Source organism: Poeciliopsis prolifica, unplaced genomic scaffold (genome assembly GCF_027474105.1).
Source record: "Poeciliopsis prolifica strain line A6 unplaced genomic scaffold, Auburn_PproV2 SCAFFOLD004, whole genome shotgun sequence".
NCBI lineage: Eukaryota > Metazoa > Chordata > Actinopteri > Cyprinodontiformes > Poeciliidae > Poeciliopsis > Poeciliopsis prolifica.
The window spans coordinates 7829845-7848723 of NW_026562379.1; the positions used below are offsets into that span (position 1 = coordinate 7829845).

At 36.1% G+C, this 18879-nt stretch overlaps 1 protein-coding gene across 1 annotated transcript in view; it reads right to left on the reverse strand.

The window, feature by feature from the left end:
- Window positions 1–18879, reverse strand: part of kirrel3b (kirre like nephrin family adhesion molecule 3b) — a 204815-nt gene that overhangs the window by 174400 nt on the left and 11536 nt on the right. The window contains exon 3 of the mRNA XM_055028836.1: window positions 1380–1449. Within this exon, the coding sequence (XP_054884811.1) occupies window positions 1380–1422 (43 nt within the window). The 5' untranslated portion in view covers window positions 1423–1449. The remainder of the gene's footprint in view (window positions 1–1379; window positions 1450–18879) is intronic.

Genomic DNA, 18879 nt, shown 5'->3' on the forward strand with positions numbered 1-18879 from the left:
TGTATTTATTGTGACAGTAAGTGGAGATGGAACAGGAAGAGTTGATGGTGAATTCAGGGGGACCACAAAGCAGCAAAACAAAAACACAAATGCAGCTTTTAAGATAAAGAGTGTGATGTTTTGTAACTAACTAACTCTGGCCGACCTCACACTGTCTCGATACGAGAAATCCAAAGCTGTTTATTTAAAAGAGATGCTGAGCAATGCTTAGAAACTCCAGCTCCCCCCACCGTCAGTTTCAAATTGATGAATGATTTCCAAACTGTTTCTACATAAAAATTCAGTCAGCGGAAAACACACTCTGAGTAAATTTGTTGTGTTTTATAAGCAATGTTCTGTGTTACAGACGATAAATCAAGACGTGGAACAGCTAAAGTCAGCGACGGAGCAAATGATTTGTTTACCGAGTGTTATGTGTTGCCGCTGTTTTAGCAGCGTGCACCCAACTGAGACGTAGGCTGCCGCGAAAAATGTCAACAAAGTCACTGCAGATTGAGACAGAAAGGAATTTAGCCTGCTTTCAGATCAAAGGTTACATCTGTCTGGAAAATCGACATTCTTTCAGACCAAACGCCGGTGAACTTAAGAAAGTGGTTTTGTCATTGACCCTGACCCCAGAGAAGTGCTAACTGAAGCGAGCTTGCTGTGTGCCAGTGAGAAGCCGCGAAGTGCCAAACAGCCGCTGCCTTACTGCATCGCAGGTGGAGAATTTGACTGTACTTTGGTCCTTTTATTCTTTTTAACTTCTCCTTAAGACAACCACCTGGTGGCAATCAGGGAATAACCCATCCTCATTCTATCGACCAAACGACTCTCCAAGAAAAAAAACAACAGACACTGTCCGAAAGGCTCGAGCTGCCAAGCTCTAACCTCTGATGCTCTGTTAACTTTTTTCAGACTCCGTTCTTTAAACCAGACCCCCCATAGCAAGATTCAATGGGGAGGGGGATGTCAGCTCAAAACAATGTGACGAAGGAGTGAACGCTTGACTGAACCCGACTGGGGTTAAAGGGCTTTCTGTGTGTGTTTGTGTGAGAGTGTGTGATAGGAATAATAAAGCCACATAGGAAGTATTTAGCCTTTCAGTGTCTGAAAGCTACACAAACCCCACATGTACAAAGTGGCACCTCCACACCACAGGATCCACACAGACATTTTCCCTCCTGATTCCCTCCTCTCCTGTTCGCATCAGACATCAAAGTGCACATGGCAGTACTATGCAGAAATCCGGTCAAAATAAACACAGAAGGCAACAAAAACCTGACACGTCACAGCAAGAGATGAAGACAGAGGACAAGGCTCTCAGCCAGAAAGTCACACAGCCATCACAAGCAAGGAAGATGACATAAAATTAGCAAGTTTATCTGGGGAAAACTTACTATGTCCGGAGATCCACAGGAGCAAGAGCACCCAGGAGACCATGGCAGGGGATATTGGAGAGGTCAAAACCTACGGGAAACAGTAGGCGAGAGTGAAATTGGAGTTGGCAGGCACAAAGAAATTGACAAGATGAAACGGTGCTCCTGTGCGCTTCGGGGCGATATTACAGTCCCTCAGTAGTGTCTCCTCTTTTTTTCTCTCTTTTTTTACCAGAGGAAAGCTGTTTTCTGTCCTTCTCTTCTTCCGTGTACTCTTCCTCTTCTCCTTCTCCCTCAACAGCTCTTTGCTGTGTGTTTGACTCTTCAGAGTGGCTGGGTGCCCCGATCCGCCTCACGCTCTCTCCTCTGCTGATGTGAGCTTGTGGACTTTCTGCGTCCTCACTGCTGACTTTCAGAATCCGCACGTTCACTCTTCCTCTCTCACTCACACCGTTTTGCGTTCCCCATCCATTCTCAGTCTCCAGCCTTCACTTGCCCCCCCTTCGCAACCTCCTCCTCCTCTTCTCTCTTTCCTCTCCCTCTCTTTCTCTCTTGCTCATCCCACTTACAGCACACACAGCAGTCAGTGGATGGAGCTCCAGACTCCTCCCTCGATCGCTGCCTCCCTCTCTGCCTCTCAGCCTGGCTGTCTGGGTGGCAGTGGTTCAGCGAGACTGGGGTCCTCGCTCTGGGAACCAGAGTTTCCATGGGAGAAACGGAGGAGAACCTCAATTAGAATAAGAATAGCAGTGAGACCCCTGTAGGAACAAATAACACAGACAGCAACAAAAAGGGCATTTTTCCCTCCTCCCAGTTCAGACCCTGGCTTTATGAGGGGTTTCTATAGACAGAGCAGAAAATTTGGCATCCTTGTGGTTTGATAATGATCACATTAGCATTCCCAGGAAAGGCCTTTGTTAGTACATAGATTCTTATCGGGGGCAAATCAAATTCACAGGCACTTTCTCAAGGAGCCAAATAATAAATAATTTCACGCTAAAATGCACATGTAGTCAGTAAAAACTATTTCAGATTATGCCTTTTAAATATTTCATAGCAGGCTTTTTTTTTAATGTTGTCATAATTTAAGTCTAGTGAAGTGTAAATGAGAACTTCATATTTCTTGAACTATAAAATGACATTCTATACTACTGAGCAGGAGAGGAACTTAGAGAATAAAAAACATGAATTAATTACTGAAAGTCCAAATTAAAAGAGAGTCCCATCAGGTCTATGTTCCTTTTAATTACTGATAATCTGTCAGAGCGATTTTTTGTTGTTGTTGTAGCAACAAAAGAGACGGATTCGTCCAGTTGTTTTTGCTTTACACGCAGTCTAAAGTAACAACATGACATGACGACAAACCAAGACGACAGAGTTGGACAGGGAAAAAAAACAAAAAACATTTGAATAGAATTGTCACTTTGCAAAAACTTAAGAGATTAACACAGAGGAGTAACAAAATGAGTAACCCCTCATTTAGTTTTTTTATACTTTTTTGAGTAATGTTTTCTTGTTAAATTTACTTTAACCTTTGGCTCTGGGGTGAACATCCTTTCACTTCTGAAAAAAAAAAAAAATCTGGTTGTTTTAATTGAAACATCTTTGTGTGGAATTCCATGTTTGTGGGACTTTTATGAATAATATTTGCAATTTGAAGAAAATGTGGACTACCATAACATAATTTGATCTCCAGCAAACCCGAGCTGCCACAGAAAACAGATTTATAAAAAAGAAAAAACTGAACAAGAGGATTAGCAATGCTGTATATAGCATGCATGCAGTTAAGCTCAAAATGTTCATACCTCTAACAGACTTAGATTTTAAATGGGTTTTCATTCATTCATGAAGTTTCTTTCTGAAAGGAAATGAGGCAGGCATTTCACGAGGAACTCAATTGTACATATATTTGCATTGTATTAAGAAAATAGCACGTTGAAGTTTATGTATAGTCTTCTTAAAATCCAATACAGCATTAAAAGCTTTCATCTAAATGCTGGCTACCGTTTTCCATGTTTCCACTTAAATTTTGATGATTTGTCTTTGGTGATGAGGTTTAACTCTTTGAGGGATACATGATTCTTTGACAACCCCTAAGCTTTAGTTTCTTCCACAGAATTCTGAATCAAACTCAAGTCAAGACTGTGGCCAGGTCGGTCCAAACGGTTGTTATTATTTTCAAGTCTTAACAAGCTTGTTGGTAAAATTGAAAGATTACTCACAATATAAATCTGCCAGGGATATAGACTTGGTGCTTTATGTCATATTAGAGGCCTGACAGTAATGTGACAATAGTAAATGTGTGCACTGTAAAGATTCGATCACTTCTCCATGTTACATTCTTGAAGGAGATGACATGGCATCAGAACAATACATTATAAGCCCAAGATGGTTACACAATCACTAGGTTTGGAAAAGAAAGAAAGAGGCAGCAACATTACACCAAAAACCAACACACCATTGATTTTGCTGGGAGCAATGATGGTTGTAAAATCTGACAGCTACTGGGATGAAGAATCTGTGATAACCTTGCTGACTTATATGGCAGGTTTGAGAACTTGAAGATTTAATGTTTTTATAACTGTCTTAGCCTAAGCTGTAGATGTAATAGCTGATTGCAACTTTTTTCATTCTCATTCAGAGAGCTTAAGAACAGGTGGATTAATTAAAGAACAGTGTGTTTCCTAAAACGACAACTGAAAGAGGATAAGCGGCCCACATGTAACATCAGTCAAACAGAAATGTATTTATTCTCAGAATATGTTAAAAAAAATACTTAAAACCATGTGCTGAGCCACCAAACCTTTGACCCTTGTTGACCCTAATGTGGTAACTTTAACTTTGCACTACAGTTTGCACGCAATTTTGGATTCAAGATTCTGCATATTCCTGTTTGGATGATGCCTGTAGGACGTGCTGCTTTAAAACATCCTAAACCACTTGTGGAAGATTCAGTACAATGGATGATTCATTGTTCTATTTTATAAATGTACCATTAAATCTACCTTTCTGTTACTCGTGGTCATGTAGGGAAAGATGATAGATGATAGATTTCCCATCCCCAATCAGTGTGCTAAGGTGTTTGTGTTGAACAAACACCTTAGCAAATAAATTTGTAAATAGTAAACAGTAATAGTTTGACATCTATAAAACATTACTTTGGCAACAAGAAGGTATTATCCAGAAACCTGGATTTATAGCAGATGAGTTCACTTAAGGATGACGTTTCTCTGAGACCTTCCCTCGGGACTTGGTTTTATATATTATATAACTATATGTTATACAATATATAACATGTACATATATATTAGTGCACCTGCCCATGTGCAGATGCAGTAATAAAACTCCAGAAATATTTATCAAGACCACTTTGATAAATTGCAAACATAGCCTTCTAAAAGCAAAGTATTAGGAATAGTGGTTTAATACTTTTAAGTATTAAACCACTAACACTTATCTAGAACTAAGCTAACACTTATCTAGAACTAAGTGTAAAAAAAACAAGAGTTTTTTGATGTTATTGCATTAAGCATCACCACCTAGTTATCCATACAAATAACCCTTTTACTGTAATAAAAAACAGAAAAACACCTGTTTCCCAGACTAAAAATATACCCTGTCATAGTAGTTAGTTAGTAATGGCCCATTTTGCATGTTGTTTTAACTGTACAATTTATCGGCTTTGTAGTTGCTTCTCAGTTCAAAGTAGCTCCACTGCTCATTACCCATATTCCCAGCACATTAGGCTGTTAATCCACAGCTACTGTAATTAGCACCATGGAAGCCAGTTCGATGTCATATTTCTAAAACTAAGGATATTATGCTGTTTTTTCTTTTCTTTTTTTTTTTCCAGAGGGTAAATGAAGGATGAGGCAGAGATGACAGAGAGACTATGAATGTATTTATTCAAACACAGACAGTAGGAACAAGTGCAGAAGCTGAAAATTATTTATTGTTTAAATATTCAGTTTATGAAGGTAGAGATATTTTGGGCATCCATTTACTCAAACGAACGTTTGACTAAATGAGTTATTGAATCTTTCTCCTGGACCAGCCACTGGACATCATTACACATCACAAGTTTGTAGGAAATGTAGTTTTGTTTATGTGTCAGGGCTGAAACAGACTTCATTTATTAAATACATGTTTATTTGATGCCTCTTGCTGAAGACTTGTTGATTGTGTGCTGTGATTCTTATTTTCACTCTTGATGCTATAATGTTGCAATCTGTTTGAAGTCATTTGTGTTTGAATGCTCTAAAAATCAAGCTATGTCCTCATATTTGTGTTCCCCACCCTTTTGTTTTCATTTATTGCTCATACACACTCATTCTGTACACACTTTGGAAGCTAGGTCTGAGTAAGGTCTGACCATTTGTTCCGAGTTTTTATCACTTTGTTCCTAAGTAGCCTGTTAGACTGGACCTGGAAGACTGGAAGTCCCTCCAGATCCAACGTCAGACACCCTCACCCATTCTCAGATTTTACTAAAATTTATATTAATTTAAAGGTACTGTAATGACCACTAACATTTGCATATTTTACACTGCACATTAAACATAGGACGCAAGAATTTTACACATTACATAAGTCCCTGCTGAACCTATGGAGGATAAATAGTCTCATCATAAAGACTTATTTTAAACATTTAATTTAAAACACTGATTTTTTCATTATATGCAATTATTTGTATTGGATTTATTTTATTTTTACATTACTGCAAAACTTCACCTGCAGAAATTCTACAGCACAGATTAGATCTATGGTATATCACAACGACATGTGGAAATTATCACCCGCTATTGGTTAAATGCGGGTAAAAGTTTGAAGTGGCGTGTAAATTGGAACAACTCACTCGCCACTGTGGCATGTAGACAATTTGAACAGACAGAAGCAACTGCATTTTGTTTGAACTTCTGTCCAGGGGAAGACTGATGCACATACTCTATACAGGATGGCCCGAGGTTGTAATAATTTCACAAATAAAAAACGTATATTAAATATAATTTTTATCAACAGCGAAAGCTGATTTGTTGATTTATTGACAGACATTGGGCTTATACAATGAAATACCTTGGTTCTCCTTGGTCTGTCCCTCTTCTCCAGGGGTTATAAATAGAGTCACTTCAGCTACCAGAGTCCAAGAAAAGTGAGCGGATACGAGACGGGACAGGTCAGAAAAACTACAACAAAAGCTAAAAAGCGCATAAACCCATTCAGAAAAATACTTGAATAGCACAGGAATGATGACGGCGTTTGAGATGTTTTTAGTAATAAGAATAATTGTGAATTTCAATAGAAAATGTAGTAAGTAAGGGGAAACAAATAGAACAGTTTGAAAACAGCTACTGATACTATTTCAAAATGTTTAAAAATGACTAGACACATCTTCACTAAATACTATGTGGGAGAGTTGTAGCCAAAATGTGGAAATGTTCAACACAGAAAATGACTGGAAGAATGTTAGGGATGTGACGTTAAGGTTTCCTGTTAGTAATTACTACATTACATCTCTGTTAAGGTGTCCGTGTTTAATGTTAAATTATTCTGTATAAGTGCATGCGTGATAAACTTCTTGTCAATAAATCAGTTTTTATACAGCTCAGAATAAGTCATATATTTTTTATAAAAATGTGCTTGTACTTGTGGGGTTTATGATCAAAAGACAAAACAAAAAAAAAAACTCTGCCAGCCACTGTGGCTGCATGACATGGGTCCCAAATCATTCAAACAACCTCTCTTGTCTGGAGCAGCTTATCACAAGGGGACATTTGTAGCTCATGTACTGGATAAGTCTCTGTGTGTAGTAGCTTTGTTAATCTCTCCCATCATTGGCTAAACTTTCCATAAACATGTATGGTACAGTAATGTGAGTGGTCACTTTCTTTGGCAATGAACAGGTGTTATTGTCTGTCTGCTGGGCAACTCTCTAGTCAGGAGTCTTCCCCATAATTGTGTAGACTGTAACATTATACTTTTTTTTAAATTTAATGCCAAGTTTTCTATTAGCTTCATATAATGTTCAAATTTACTCAAAAATTGAAAGCAAATTTTCACCTGCTGTAAAGCCATCAAAAGGAATAGAACATTTGAAATATGTTGTGTATAAACCTGCATTTCTTCTGAAATAAAACTTAAATTTAAAACAATCTGAACTGTAGTAGAGGAAATAGTGGTTTGTGAATACAGGACCAATAAGACACAAATCAGCTTCTGAAGTTAGAAATAATTATTAAATGTCTGTAGTTTTATCCATAAAGGTTGTGACTTAACAAGAAGCTGTGTTCATTTTTATTACTAAAGAAGTAGCCAACCAGTCTGCAGTGCTTTGCGTTGGAACAGTAAGCATGCACGGCATTTGGGTCGAGTCTTTTCATATCAATTTAATCCATCCAACCGACCTCCTAATCTAATCGAAGGCCCAGTGGATGACAGGTGGTCTTTTCATCAATGCACCTAACAAGTGCACACAACAATAACATCACTGCAGCCAAACAAGAGGATAACAGAGTTGTACTTTGTACAAAAAAAAAATCATGATGAGTGGGGGAGAAAAAACAAATAACACAGGAGATTAAGTACTCTGAGACTGAGGAGAAAGAGTAAATGATGTATGTGCGCAAATAAATGTAGATATACAATAATCATACGTTTTTTTCTGTAGGATAGACCTTAACCTGGTTTAATTTATTATTTTTTTTAATATCTGAAGAATTTGGACATATTTAAGGATTTCTGAATCTGATCCAAATCCTTTGTTGAAATTAGATGAAGCCGAGCCGTTTGTGGGTTTTATCGTGATCACAGTGACAACATAATTCAGTCAAATAAATTATTCCATGTTTTACACAATGGAAGAGGATTTGTAAATTATTGTGAGGGATGTAGAGGACTGTATATTTAGAGCATTAAAGATTTATTCCAGACAAGTTTCAGATAAAAAAATTAGACAATTTAAAAAATTATATTATTTTTAATCTTTTTAACAAAAAGAGTAAAAATAATGTTGTGCTTTTCACAGCATTGTATATAAAAGGATGCATATAAAACATCTAAAAGGATAAAAATCACAAATTGCATAAACCTAAATTACATCAGGGAGGTATAGTCATCTTGTACTTTACATAATCATAATCCGATTCAAATTCCAGCAAAAATGATCAGAACTCATTTTTGGTTGTCCAGACTCAGCTGTGGGTTGTTCTGCCAGACAATAGATTTAATGCAGTTCATGTACATTTAGAGGTCATGCTGAAACTGTTGCATCACTATGACAAATGCTTTTCATTTGAGCATAAGATAGTGTGTATTATTTGTCATGTGGCTTTTTGACAATTTGTTCACCATGGATTCAAAAGATAGATAACCTATACTTCCAATATTCTTCAAATATGTGCATCTCATAGGAACAATCAGCAATACCTTTGTCTTATTTAAATATAATTGAGCAATGGAGAATATGGATGTCACTATTTTAATAATAACAATAATAAGTGCTAATTATTATTATCCAAAAAATTTCTAAAGTGAGACCATTGAATGTAGAAGGAAATATTGTAATAATTTATTCAAGGTTTTTGTATATTTCTTGATCTAAGTGCCCCATAACAAACTGATCTGCAGCACAGAGAAATCTGCTTCATGGATCAATACATTTCATTTGCAGAGATCCGTTTTTGTGATTAGTCAGCTAAGACTTGTCCTAGTTTTTATGTACTGCGTCTCATTTAATTATTAAGCATCCATGTGTTTCAAGTTCATATAACACTAGACCTGGACCTATCATGTTGCTGGCGACATCATTTGCTTCCTTCTTCCTCTGCCTCTATTGATCACACATAAGATATATGATCTGGAGGCATAAAGTAAGAATTGTTTCATTGATGAATATTTATGTCAAGGATTTGCTAATAAAGAGCAATTCCCTCTCAGTGAAGCACTTGCATCACAGATCGTTTAATGTTGTGTACACCATGGTCAAGGAAGAGAGGAAAGCTAAGCCTGAACTCCTAAAAAAAGGATTTGATTAATCTTAGGAGCAGCTTTTCTGTGAGAGAATCACAATTTGTTGGTGCAGTTTAAAAGGCCTTCAGCTTTTTGTGAAAAATAGTGTACAATTTCTTCAAACTTTGAGTGGGTTTACCCATTTGCAGAGCTAACACAGAGACATGTCAGTGTCTGACAATGACAGACAAAACATTTTTTCGTTTTAGGACAGTTTGGATCACTACAGCTATTTCATTACTCTTAATGCCATCCATATAAAAGTACATTTTTGTTCTAGAGAGGTTCTGAAAAATCGTTTGTTGACTGGAATCAGTCATAGGGTGCGTTCACACCAATCTTGATTACTACACTTTAATCAAACTCCAGTTCGTTTGCCTAGAAGGTCTAATTAGTTTGGGAAGGGTGAATGCACAATGAAACTGACCAAAAAAAGCAAACCCGGCCTGACAGTTTGCTTTTTCCGAACTGGAACCTAGGTCCCAGTTCAGTTGACATGAAATCTGGCACTGTTCAAATGCACATGTGGATGCAACAGAACCAAAGACCATTCCAATGCAGGAAGCAAACTATAATGCAGGGAATTCTAGGTCTGTAGAGCCAAAATGTGCATGTTGAGCACTACAGGGACAAATGCCTTGTGGTTTTTTACTAGAGGCAAAAAGAAATAATTTTGTATGATTTATAAAATGAATTTGATCTGTTGGTTAAAGAGGATGGACTAATTGTCTTGCTTGTTTGTAGAACATGATGATATTCATAACAATCATCAAATAGGATCAAATATTTCATAAAGGAGCCATAGTTTAAATTGTATAATTATGTCAATGTAATTATTGACCAATATAAAAGAGAAATTCACTTAGTCCTCTCATCTAGACAGAACCGATAGAAATCAAACTGTTTATAGATTCATGTCCTACACGTCAAAACATCAGCCATTTTCCCAGCTTTAATTTAAGCCATATTTTGTAGAAATCAGGTAAGAAATCAAGACTTTATCACCATTTTTGTGACTGATTCCTGCTCATCCCATATTGGAACACTTTGATTTTGTGTACATGACTCAATGCACAGTAATGACACCTGCAGGAGCTGGTTGGAGATGTCTCATGCCACTCCACAGCTGTTGCTCATATCAGAAACCGCCGCTTTAATGTAATGTGAAATCAAACCACACCAGCTGAAAAAAATATAGCAAATGTTGTAATTTTGCTCCCCAATCAAACCGAGTCTACAGAGCTATTGTGTGAAAACACCCTTAGTCTCATCTGCCCTAATTGATGAATGGTATGTCTGAAACCTAAAAAAAAATTATATTTATTTGATTAGTGATGTGTTTATATTCACCTTTTGTGAGGTACTACACATGATAAACTATTTAAAAGAAAACTATTTTTGTATGAAATATTGAAGTATTAAGGGGATCATCATTCAGGCTACTGAAAAGCAAAAGGGAACAAAACCTGAAGTAGGTAATAGAAAGTTTAAGAGTACAGTAAAATTGACTTTTTCTCCATTACGAAGATGTTGGATCTAGTAATATTGGAAGCATTTAAGTTAAGCTTACGTCAGGTAGTGAGGTGTACCTCTTCCATTTTGCTTCCAAAATACCTCAGTCTACTCGGATCAGAACGTAAAAACATCTGGAGGCGTTTTGCGGTATGTGATAGAATGTTGCAGCACACAGTAAATGTTAAAGTAACAACCACATGAGTCAGTATCATGGTTTTTCAAGTATTTTACTGTAATATCACAAGCAGTATAAATATACTTTACTCATCAGGTGTTGTAAAGTTATGACAGATCAGAGCCAGAATAAGGGTTGCATTTATATGCAAGTCCCCATGTCAAGGCACAGGATTAATGACACAGAGCATTTCAGATTCAATGAAGAATTCTTAAGAATCTTATTTATCCACTAATTCCTCATGTCAGCATGTCAAAGCTCAATAAAAAGTATGGCAAAGAAACTGTTTCTCAAGTCATTCAGTGGGTTAAATCTGGATACAACAATACCTCTGAAACATGCAGAGGGAGACGGTACCACCAAAGTAATTTCAGAGGCAAATTTCTGATTCAAATGTCAAAGTCTATCTTTTAAAAAACACTGCTACAGTAGAACCAGTCTTTGGTAGTGCATACAAAAAAATTTAATAAATCAAGAAATTGCAATATCTGTTATGATTAATAAATTGAGAATTATTCAAAACCACATTTCTGCTTTGTTGTAAAATAAAAGCAGCAGAAGAACATCAGTATGACTAAAACTCATGTTTCAGATTTTTACTACAATCATTTACAGTGGGAATAATGGAATGCAAATAATATATATAAAATTGATATTTAACATTTATGCTGAAAACACAGTGGATCTGATATTCTAATGATTTGCGTGGACAAAGACAAACTTAATACCGTAAGCCTACCTGATCTACAAACAACACACAAATAGGATTACGTCAGTAAAATGAGGGGAATAGGAGGCACAATAAATTTAGTGTCTGCATTTATCAATTCAAAACACATGCTCATCATTGGAAAGGCAAAATATTGGGATATGCATATGCAATGATTTACCACCTGCAATGCAATTTACTAAAACTTGTCTATTTTTGTTTCTTTTTTGGAAAAAGCTGAAAAGCAGGTGTAAACAGGCAAAACTGTCTCTGATCATTGTAACAAGCAGGAGAAATAGATACTATAACAGAACACATTGCTTATTAAATACTTGGAACATTTAAAGAACACAAAAAAATATTCAAAAAATAGATCAAAAATATACTACAGCAATACAGATTTTGAGCTGCCCAGAAAAAAGGTGGTGCAGATAATATATGTTTCCATTTTCCATAAATTGTGCTGCCAAAAATGCCTGCACTGGAATACTCTTAATATTTGTGCAATTAAATTAAAACAAAAATAGAACTAGATTTGGAAGTTTAGTTGTACTTTTTTAGTACTATATTATTTAAAAAACTGAACATTAACAGCCACTGGGGACAATAAAACAGTCACTGAGCCAAAGAGATATTTAAGAAAAAACTAATAAAAAGTAATATCCATCCAAACGTAATGCACAAGAGTTGCCCCCCGCCCCCATCAAAATTATTTTACAGACTTAGATTAAGTGTATTATTAATATCATTGTTACTATTATTCATCCAGTACTATGGCTTTTAACTTCATCTTTCTTTTATGGTCACACCGCACCAGTAGCAAACACAAAATCCTTATTCAAATGGGTTTTTGCATTTTTTGATCAGGAGCCATAACGGCCTTGTTATCTTGTCTCTTTCTTATTGCTGAATAACTGACATAGTTTGTTAGGTTTTCGAGGTTCTTTTCTAAAATTAAGGATAGACCATAAAGCAATCTTACCTTTACAGTTGAAATGATCTGTTATTTCCATAGTTCATCTATTAAAAGGCTAACTTAAAGACCGTTTGCCTTGATAGTCTATTAAAAAGCTCAATCTTTAACCCAACAGAAATGAAGAAGCTTAAGAACGTCAATTAAATATACAACAAAAAATGTGTTTAAGTGAAACCTTCATTTGACAAATTATATCTAGATTCTTTTAGTCTAATTTGATGGCCCTCATACCAACAACATTTTTTTGTGATTATAGGGTTGCTTTGCTCTTACAAATAGATAATCGAAAAAACAACATTTGGCATTTGTAATATTTGTTTTATCAAACCCATATTAAAATGTGACCTCATAGCTCAGTTCTATTTGTAACCTTCTGTGCCATTATATTCCTGTAACCTAAATAAACTCTGCTGATCTACCACCACCTCTGCATTTACTAGAGGTCATATAAGTAAATAATCTGCACAAAATAAAAGATGTCTCCGAAACAATATGGATGTCACACAGATAATGTGAAATAAGTTTATTGTACTCTTACTTATGTTCATTTAAAAAAAAAATTAAAAATATCTACATTTACTGAATAAAAATGGAAGAAAGGGGAAAATAACTCATTCTTATTGGCGACGCATTAGGTTGATGGACAGCCAGTCTTTTTTTGAGCGAAATAGAAAGTGACATTTTTGTTTATTTCTCCCAGGCCTGCATATCTACTATTCATTCAGAAGCAGAAAGGTTTGAAAAGCTAGTGTTTGTGAACATAAGCATGTGTGACTGTGCCTGTGAATAAGTGTGTGTTCAGCAAGTAAGCAGCATCAATTTGTATTTTAAAATTTGTAAATCACCCAGTTGTCTTTTAGGGAAGGACATTCACTCAATCTTCATCAGACAGATGATTCTCAGGAGATGTGAATCTCTGCTGCCGATGCCCCAGATTTCATTCCAATCAAGTCTGCAAAGTGGAAGAGCAGAGGTCTAAATTAATGGAATTAAAGAGTATGGTGAGGTATTAGAGGGAGCTACAAAAGTGACAAGATCTTGTTTTCCTCCAGAGCGCTTTTTAACAAAAGGACACTTGTCGGGAGACACGCGATGCTCATGGCATTTTGTCAATTTACATTTCATTTAGAGTAAAATGGGAAGCTCTGTGGAAATTTGTTTTTAAGTCATTTTATATTTTAATTAACATTTTTCTCTTCGTGCTCCTTACTGATAGTTCAGAGCCTCGTTTCCCAAAACTATCTTAAGGCTACAATGTTAATATAATTTGATTCAAAAGCCTTTTGAAGCATAAGAAGCCTTTTCCCTAATGGATCACAACTGATGATGCTCTTACAATTAATCTTAGATTAACTATTTCCAACTAACCCCAAAATAGAACACCGCAAGCTAAGTAGTTCACGAAGCTGCAAGAAAAACCCCCAAAATTTAAAATGTCTTCACTTGTATTATACGTTTTACTTTATACCAACGCAATTACTTGAGTAACATACAAAATAGGCATTTAGTTATAATAAAAAAATGAGGTTTGCTAGTTACTCCTAACCCTAAATTTAAGTATAGCATATTCAATGACAGTAATTACATTCAGTCCTTCTTACCTTTTGAAAAGTGCAATATTTTCTTAATAGTTTTTTTGTTGCTTGTTTTTCTTTTTTTGTCTCACTGGTTAATTTCTCGAAGCACAGACAGTGCAGGGCTACAAAAATCCAAGAAATCTGTGCTATTTGGAGTAACTAATGTAGCTGAAAATTTTACTTTCAAATTACTTTACTTTCAATTTTACTTGGACAGATCAATTTAATAATCTAAGGTGACTGCAAAGTCTTGCAGGGACAGATATGTACCAATATAATTCTGCTCATAGAGTTCCAGAGTCAAACCTGGGTCTGGAGCCTTCCCCTTGAGTCACTAAGAGATGGGCAAGGTACACTCTGGACAGGTGGTCACACGGCCAATAAAAAGACACACAAACAATATCACATACAATAACATCAAACTTTTGATTCCACGGCCTATATTCTATGGAACGTACATTTAACTGGATTATGAGTAGGCAATAGAATAATTTTGCTCCATAAAAATGAATCCTCTCCAGTCTCCCTAGTATCGTGCCCTTGCTCCTCCTCTCAGGGGTTCATTCTGTGCTTCAATCTTAATTGGCAGACAGACACCTGTGTTTGAATACAGCCTTGGAAAGAGTTGAGAGATGAAAGCAAGGAGGTAGGGGAGAAAAACATGAGAGGCAGCGGAATCATGCTTGAGCTTCGTTTACAAGTCACTTGCCTTGGTTTCTTCTCTCCCCAATCCAATGACCCTCTTCTCCTATACAACATGGAGTTTATTATAATCTGTAGCCTGATGTATTTGCTTAACTTGGCAAATAGATCATTAAATTATTTTCCCATTCTTGTATTTTTTGAGAAGAATTGTACATTCCTAATTGTATGCATTTATTCTGTTGCAAAAGCAGACATTCTTACTTTTGTGTAATATTGTAATCAAACTAATTTTTATTTAACACAAAAACATGAACACTAACAGAAACAGAACCAAACTCATTAACAATACAATGTTCTTAGTGCATGTTGGCATAAAAGTCTTTTGAAAACCCAGCCTGAATGGGTTGATACGCTTTCTCCTTCTAGAATCTGCCTTGTTGTTGAGAAGGCTCTCTGATTGCATTATTTTACTGATGTAAGAATGTAGAAAATTATAATTTTACATGCAGTTATTCATTGCAAGAGTAACTTCTTTGACAAATGAAAAACATACAAAATTAATAAATGCAAAAGACATGAGAAATAATCCCATGTTCAACTGTTACATCTGTCCAGCTTTGGGAGTGAGTCCCTCTGACCACCGGTGTTAGTCATAATCTAAAATAATCATTTCATGTGATAAATTTCTGCAGACTTTGATCATTTTGATTCTAATTGTCCCTTCCTCATTTATCTTTCTCAAGAAAACAAAACCTGACAATTATATTCAGTTGTTTTTTTAAAGTCAGACTTTTTCTTTTTTTAGGAGTTTTTATCAAATAAATCCAGCATATGAAAACAGCAAGTTTTCTTCGAACACTAGTTTATATGACAATTTCTAGTTGTGTATTATAATCCACATAGCTACATTTAATGCATTGTGCTTTTCTTCTTTTCTATCCCACTCAAATCATGTTGTCTGTGAGTCTTCATTTTCTTCCACCAAATATAGAAATGTTTTGAAAAATACACTGTTGGTCATTCTCATGGGAGAAGAATGGAGGACGGACATTTTTGTCGCCTTTGATAATGATAAACATTGTCTGGACTTTGAAGATCTGCCTATTCGAGTCAAACGTCAGCTAACCAGAGTAAGCTCCCCAGTTGGGTTGAGCACATAGTATTTGAGATGTCAAATAGCCACTGAATATGATGTCAGCATCAAACATACCCTCCGCACATCTGCTGGAGTTCACATTTAAACAAACTAATGTGAACTCTAGCATATAAAAATTCAAAATGGGACTCCCCATAATCTGAAAAATTGATTCCTATATTTCAAAAGACACTTCTAACACCAGGTATAAAATTCTTAACGGCCTTAAATTTGACAATTTTGATTTATCACCTTTAAAACAATGTTAAAACTGCAGAAACCTTTCAGGTGTATGGAAACATCCTCCCTATTGCTCAGAAAAAACCTGGACAATAGATTTGTTTCCTTTTCACCTAATCCAAATGCTGTCCTTGGCATGCAAAATTCTCCAGGATCCCATTAAATCCCCCAAAATTATCCCTGGCAAAGCAGGAATTCAGGCAACAGATCTAAGAGCCCCATGCAAGAATAAAATCAAAAACAGCTTTCAAGGTTGGTTGATAAATAAGTCACACATTAAACTCCTCTAAACTAGATTCCAAATTATGACCTTCACAGCCTTTCAAGGCTACACCTGAAGCTCCCACACAATAAACATTGATTTTGCATCAAACAAAACTGCATCTTTGCTATTTGCATAAAGACAGAAAACACACTTCACACTTTCAAAACTGTGTATTGAAATGAAGAGCTTCTTTATGAGAGGTCCATGGCCTTGCTTTTAAAAGCTGATTTGAAAAGTGCTAGGCAAAAATGCAATACAAAGTCTGGAGATGCCTGTTATCCTTAGAATTTTTTTTTTTCACTAAGATTCCAGCTGCTGTTTACTTGTGCTTTCATGCACAAGTTTGATTAGGTTTAAGCCCTTAAACCACATGCTGATGTCTAGGCAGTAAAACATACTTAAGGAAATATCTTAGCTTGCCTCAAAATAGAACCTTCTTATGTCTGTCCCACGTTAGAACTTTCTCATCTTACTGTGTTCAAACGCCACCATATCTTTAAAAGCCAGAATTGCAGTACAGGATTAGAAGAAACCTCCAGCTGAAACAATTTGCTTGTTGGAAATCACACACACGCGCACACACACACACGAAGCAAAAAAAGAAAAAGAAAAAAAAAAGCAAACAAACAATTTATTCTGATCAGCAATGATAAACTGATTTCTACTTTATGCCTTCACATGACTGAGCTGTGCTACACTTAACTTTCCGTTATTTATCTTTCTTTCCTGCACTTGTCCCACCTACATGCTACACCAATTGCTCTCTGTGGGATAGCCCTCTGCTGACTTTGCTGATATAAACCTAAGACATAATTATGCCTTGAAATAACATTTAATTCTAGCTGCATGGCAAGAGCTAAAATAAGGAAACAGCAGGGTTCATGGGGAACAGAAACAACTTAAGGTGTAAATGCACTGAGAACTCGAGTTGCTGCTGGATAACAAAATATGCCTACAGACACACGAGGACAACGTTGTTTGTATCACAGAAGTAACTTGAAACTGACAAAAAAAAAACTAAATAAAACATTTACTGAAAATTAATAAATGAAAATCAGATAGTAAGTCTTTAAAAAACGAATGAAACGCGTGGGCAAAAATGATGGAACCACAAAAATAACTTAACAAAAAGGGACATGCTATACCAAGATGTGTCGTTGGCATCCGAGGTGTCTTCAAGCTTATAATCAATCAGTCTACCCATTTAAAATGTGACAAGTAGTCATTTTGCTGTTTTGGTGGCATGGTGTGTGTACAACACTGAATATGAATTACAGGAACCAAAGGAGTCCTAGGAGTCCTAGGAGATTATGGTCTTTACAGGTAAAGACCATAAGACCCTCTCCAAGCAGCTTGATGCTCTTTTGAATACAATTACATTATTTAAAAGTTCCTCTAATTAAGAGTGGAATACCAACAATTTTGACCACATGTGTATGATAATACACCTACACGTGTGATAATACACAGTAATTAATCATAAAGATCAATTACTGATCTTTATGATTGAGCTCTGTAGTGCAATGTGTTTTATTATACTGTAAAATTTCAACATGTTTAAAGTGTGATATTTTATGAATGACACTAAATCACAGCACAATAGGAGTCTTATTTCCCACAATGGGCATCATTGCGTCCTTAACATCCAAATATCTAAAGGGAGATTCCAGTCTATCAGAAACTACAGCATGACACTACATGTCAGTCACATGTTTATCGTAGGCTGGAGAGTGATGTTAAGCAGCTCATGAGTCAGAGTAGAACTCCTAAACAAGCATGTCCCTTTGTTTCAGTAATCTGACCAAATGTTGTTTCCTTACCAAAGTGCTCTGCCTGCTTAAGTCTAAAGCTCTTTTGACTCAGTCAAATTCTCTCTGCTTCATTGCTGGCTGGCTGGCTTATTTGACTTTTCCTCAATTTGAATATCATCTTCAGTGCACCGTGGAAAATAGGTTTTTACATGCAAAACAGGGCTATAAATTTGTTTGCCTTGCTCATCTAGAGGACAGGTAAAGAGCAGTGGTCAGCAGCATGCACCTCAAGAAAGCTTGTTAAGGGTCACAGGGTTTTGCATAAGTCAGGATTCTTTCTTGTAAGGGAAATGAGTACTTGTTGTTTCACATCTGATATATTAAGCCTGCACGTTTCCTACCTTGTTCATTTGGTGAACTATGGATTTCACCTCAACCAGGCTCTTATCATATGTCAGCAGGAGAAAAGTACGAATAAAATGTACAGAAAAAAAAATTGTGAAACAAAAAAAAAAGGTTCTAAACATCA